Source organism: Aplysia californica, unplaced genomic scaffold, assembly GCF_000002075.1.
Source record: "Aplysia californica isolate F4 #8 unplaced genomic scaffold, AplCal3.0 scaffold00189, whole genome shotgun sequence".
Lineage (NCBI taxonomy): Eukaryota > Metazoa > Mollusca > Gastropoda > Aplysiida > Aplysiidae > Aplysia > Aplysia californica.
The window spans coordinates 228,630-233,687 of NW_004797459.1; the positions used below are offsets into that span (position 1 = coordinate 228,630).

At 37.4% G+C, this 5,058-nt stretch overlaps 1 protein-coding gene across 1 annotated transcript in view; it reads left to right on the forward strand.

The window, feature by feature from the left end:
- LOC101850170 overlaps positions 1-5,058 on the forward strand; it is a gene marked incomplete in the record, with an annotated part of 16,877 nt that overhangs the window by 1,247 nt on the left and 10,572 nt on the right. Inside the window, 2 exon segments of the mRNA XM_035969853.1 lie at positions 1,467-1,587; positions 2,008-2,133. Of these exon segments, the coding sequence (XP_035825746.1) occupies positions 1,531-1,587; positions 2,008-2,133 (183 nt within the window).

The following is a 5,058-nucleotide window of genomic DNA, read 5'->3' on the forward strand; positions in this document are numbered from 1 at the left end:
GCGTGTGTGTATGTATGTGTGTGTTTGTGTATGAGAGAAAGTGTATGTGTGTGATCCCCGGACCATGTTAGAACAAAATGAAAGGCTAACATTGTTAGAAAGTCTTTTAATTTGTTTTTGTCATTCCCCCAGACATATTTTTTACCGATGTCTGTACTTTAGCAGTTCGATCCTGGAGCTTCTCGTGGTCCGGAGGCTACTGTGTTCACCTTTCATTCAATAGTGCCAGGGTCGGAATCCTGACAACGACGAAAACGTTTCTACTCTAAAATGTTCTCCTTACACCCCACCCCCACCCCCCTTATCTGTGCTCTTACCATGATCAGAGGTCTGCTTTCGTCTCCACTTTCTGACCCCATCCTCAACCCACTTTGCCCCCTCCTTCCGTCCTCTGACTCTTTCTGCAGCCTTTCTACTGCTACCCCTAGGCTCCCTACTGCTGTTTTTCAGCACACTACAGAACTTAGGAAAGGTAAGATCTAACACCTAGTCTTCTTGGATAAGGGCGAAAAATCTTGTAGGTCCCGTGTGCAAGTTATGAACGTTTAAGATTCCTTGGTGGTCCAAAATCGATAAGAGGAAGCTTCGGTCGCTACCCGGGCAAAATTAAAAATTAGATCTTACCAAATTGAACATGTCTAAAGCGTCCCGTGCACTCATATGACCATATGCAGTTGCGAGGGCTTTAAAACTCTTAACAGAACAACCAAAAAACCCAAACAAACAAAAACAAAGTTTGTCGCTTCGTCCTCAAATACGTGAATTCAGTTCAAGTGTGACGAGATTTTTCTTACGATTATCTGCCTCTGTCTTCCTGAGTGTCGTACCCCTCTCACTTCCAGTTGGTCTAAGTATCCTGTCTCCTAATAAATGAAATTGCGTCGATGAAGACATAATTATTATAACACGAGAAATATATATAATTAAAATTATAAAATGAAGATCTTGTCTTTCCTTTAAGCTGAAGGGAAAATGTCAAAATCCATTTGTATGGAATCGGGGTAAAAATCAGGCATTCTTCAAAGTAATTAAATCAAAGAAAGCGGCGTTGGATAACTTGTAACTCTTTTTTCTTTTGAATTAACACCTTTTATGGCCATTAAAAAAACCATTACCGAGCGGACTTTACAGAAAAAAAGTCAGTCAGTGTACACAAAATGTACATTTTCAGATTCCGGGGACAATCTAGCTTTCGAAGTTACTAAACTTTAGTGGCCATATATTCGCTAATTTTATCTCTGACACCAGGTGACTTCCACCTCCTTCACTCGCAAATGAACAGGCTTTGAAATGATACCAGTAAATCCATTGGCCAAAGAATTGTCGAGCGCGTGAATCCGCTTTGACTTGAGATATTTATTTTATCATTGTTTTTTTCGTTTGTTAAAAGTATTTTTTTAAAGGAGGATGAGAAATGAGTTGAACATTACGCACCCATTAGATAATTGAGTACGGCCCCTATGCAGGGAATGTGAGGTGCGGCTATTGGACAGAGGTCTATTTATAGACGGTGGCATCATTTGCTGAGACATGGATATCGAACGTGATGCCGACGCTTCCACGGAAGACAAGTACTTGGAAACAGAAGTAAGTTTGTGTGTGTGTGTGTGTTTTTGTGTGTGTGTTTGTGTGTGTGTGTGTGTGTGTGTGTGGGACTGTGTATTTGTGTGTGTGTGAGTGTGTTTGTGTGTTTGTGTGGAGTGTTTGTGGGTGTTAGTGTGCGTATGTTGTTTGTTTCTGTGTGTGTTTGTTTTGTGTATATATATATATATATATATATATATATATATATATATATATATATATATATGTGTGTGTGTGTGTGTGTGTGTGTGTGTGTGTGTGTGTGTGTGTGTGTGTGTTTGGTGTATGATTCGGTGTGAGTGAGTAAGGAAAAGAAAAAGCATCTCTGTATAAATTATAGGAGAACATTTATAAGCATGTATATGAAATACACATGGCTTAGCCGTAACAACCCTCAAACCCGTTACTATGGCAACGTTTCAGAAAGATCGCTTCAAAAGGAACTCGTATCGCGTGTCAATCGGCCTGATTCACCTGGTCATCGTGGTGTGCTTCCTGCTATCCCACATTCCCTTGTTCGTGGGGAACTGGGCGACAGGCCACCTGGCGGTGAGTGTAATACACGAAGATAGGTGGGTGGGTGGGTGGGTGGCTGGCTGGTGCCCTTGGTGTAGTTGAGCACCTCCTTTCCTTACAAATAATGATTGATAATAATAATTATAATAATAATAATTATAATAATAATAATAATAATAATAATAATAATAATAATAATAATAATAATAATGGATTGCATTTGTATAGCGTATATCCACGTATGCAATGCTCTATGCGCTTAACATGAAACATATTCAGGAATTACAAATCAATTTTTATATAGGCGTATTATAGTATTACACACGCGTGCACACATATACTCACGCATGCACGCACCCACAAACACATTACACACATACATACACACATACGAATATACGCACATACAAAGTCACGAGGACCTACAGCTTGTATGGATTCTGTCTAATCGAAATATGATGAAAATAGAAATGTATTTAGTCTTTTCTTAAAAAATTTCTAGATTTTCTGCTTCTCTGATAGTTTTTGGAAGCCTATTCCAAACAGGTGGAGAAACATGAAAAAGAGCTTTGGCCATATGATTTATAATAATGTGATGTTAGTAAAGTTTTGGTGATATCAACATATAGATATTAATTTCTGATGCTCCCTATTTTCTTCAGTTAGAGATATATATTTTTACACAGATTGGATACATGAGATTTCTTTGACATATCTTGATTTAGCACTACACCTAGATTTTTTTATATGAGTTTGGGCTGATATTTCATTGCCTTTGATGTTTATTGTCGATTTCATTGCGTACACTGCTGTGAATAAATAATATTTCGGTCTTATCCTCATTTAATGTTAATTTGTTTTTGGGCATCCATTTACTAGCATCATTGATACATCTGTCGATTCTATCTATGAGATTGTGTACATTGTCAGTAGTAGTGAATCCATACAGCTGTGTGTCGTCTGCATAAAGATTATAATTGAGGGCATATAAAGAAATTACTGATGACAGACTTTGCGTGTATATTGTAGAGATGACAGGAGCAATGACTGAACCCCGAAGAACTCAATACTTTAGAGGTAACATATCTGACACATCATTGCCAATTTTCACTGACGTAAATCTATTTTCTAGATATGATTTAAACCACATTAGAACAGTCATCATCATCAATGCCTTTCACCCCTGGCAGGGTATAGGCCACATACAAGCTCCTTCCATTTATATCTGTCCTGAGCCATCCTTCCCAGCTCGTTCCAAGTGAGCTTCATCTCTGTCGTGTCCCTTTCCACGCATCTCCTTCATGTTTCCCGTGGCTTACCCCTCCCCCGTGCTCCTGGTTGGTTTCACTGCTGTACAGAACAGTACCTGATAGTAAAAATAACTTTTCCAATCTCTCTAGTACAATTTCGTGGTTGATGATAGCGAACGCCGTTGACAAATTAAGTAGAACCAAAACACAGACTTCTTTATAAATCGATTTCATTTAAAACATCTGTGATGATACCTTTATAAGAGCGGTTTTTGTACTGTGGTGGCTTTGATTGAAAAGGTTCTTCTATGTCATTAGCTTTTAAATGTTGTTGAACTTGACACCAAGCTATTTTCTCCTGGATTTTTGACAAAAAGTTAAGATTGGAAACTGGCCTAAAATTTCTCAGGTCGTTTTCATCAAGACCTTGTTATATAAGTAAAGGTTTTACAATGGCTTGTTTGAAAAGATCAGGTACGATTCCAGGGGTGAGTGACATATTTATAAAATGTTTAACATATGTTGCGAGATCTTCAATGCACGTAACTAACAATGAAGTGGGTATTGGGTCTAAGTCGCATGTTTAGCGGGGGACTCTTTGATATACTTAATGCCATCTTTCTCTAATACCACTTTAAATTCACTCAGTGTTGACTTGTTCATAATTGCAAGATTTTCATAAACAACTATATTTGTATTTACATCTAACATATCAGAGTCTAAATCAGTTCTTATTCTTTCAATTTTATCTTTGAAAAAGTGCAAAAACAATTCTACAAAGTTATTTATCAGTTCCAGGTGGAAACATGTGCAATTCTCCCTTCCCAATAATTGATCAGATAATCGAAAACGTTCCTTGCGGTTACAAACATAATTAGTTGTTCCCGTCTCTCTTGTGCCTCTTTCATTTGTATGTTAGTTAATTGTAACTCCTCTAGTCTTTGGCTCTTGTGGGATCTGCTTGCATTGCAAGTGCTGTAAAACCCTTACTAAAATAAATATAATATAAAAAAAAGAAAACAAAATCCCAACAAAATGATGGTTTGAAAAAAAGAGATGACATGTGCTTGTGATCATTTCCACTGAAGAATAATAATATCAAGGTTTCAAAGAATCCCAGTGGGTGGTTGGTAGGTGCTCTGATGTGGTTTGCGCCTTCTTTCCTATCAAATATCTATCGTCCTTATTTTTCCATTTTTTAAATGTATGTTACTCTCTTGTAACACATTTATTTTTCCGCACTTATATGATCTTATTATGTTGCAAATGCCGTAAAACTATTACTAAAACTAAAAAGAACCCCCCCCACCTCCCTTAAGTCCTCATCCTACCACCTCCGCCCTTCCCGCCCCACCTTAAAAAATGAAATCAAGAGGAACAACAACAACAACAGTAAAACAAATAAATATACAAACAACAAGACAATCTAACTCACTTAGGTTTTGTCTTCCATTAGAAATAATCTATGCTTTGATCATTCTGAAGAATACATTTGAATCGATTGCATGATGATGATAATGGTGATGATGATGATGTTGTTGTTGATGATGATGATGATGATGATGATGAGGATGATGATGATGATGATGATGATGATGATGATGATGATGATGAATATGATGATGATTATGTTTATGCTGCTGCTGATTATGCTACAGCTTTATTAATACTGAAATTCTACAGTCTTCACCATTCACCCCCCCCCCCT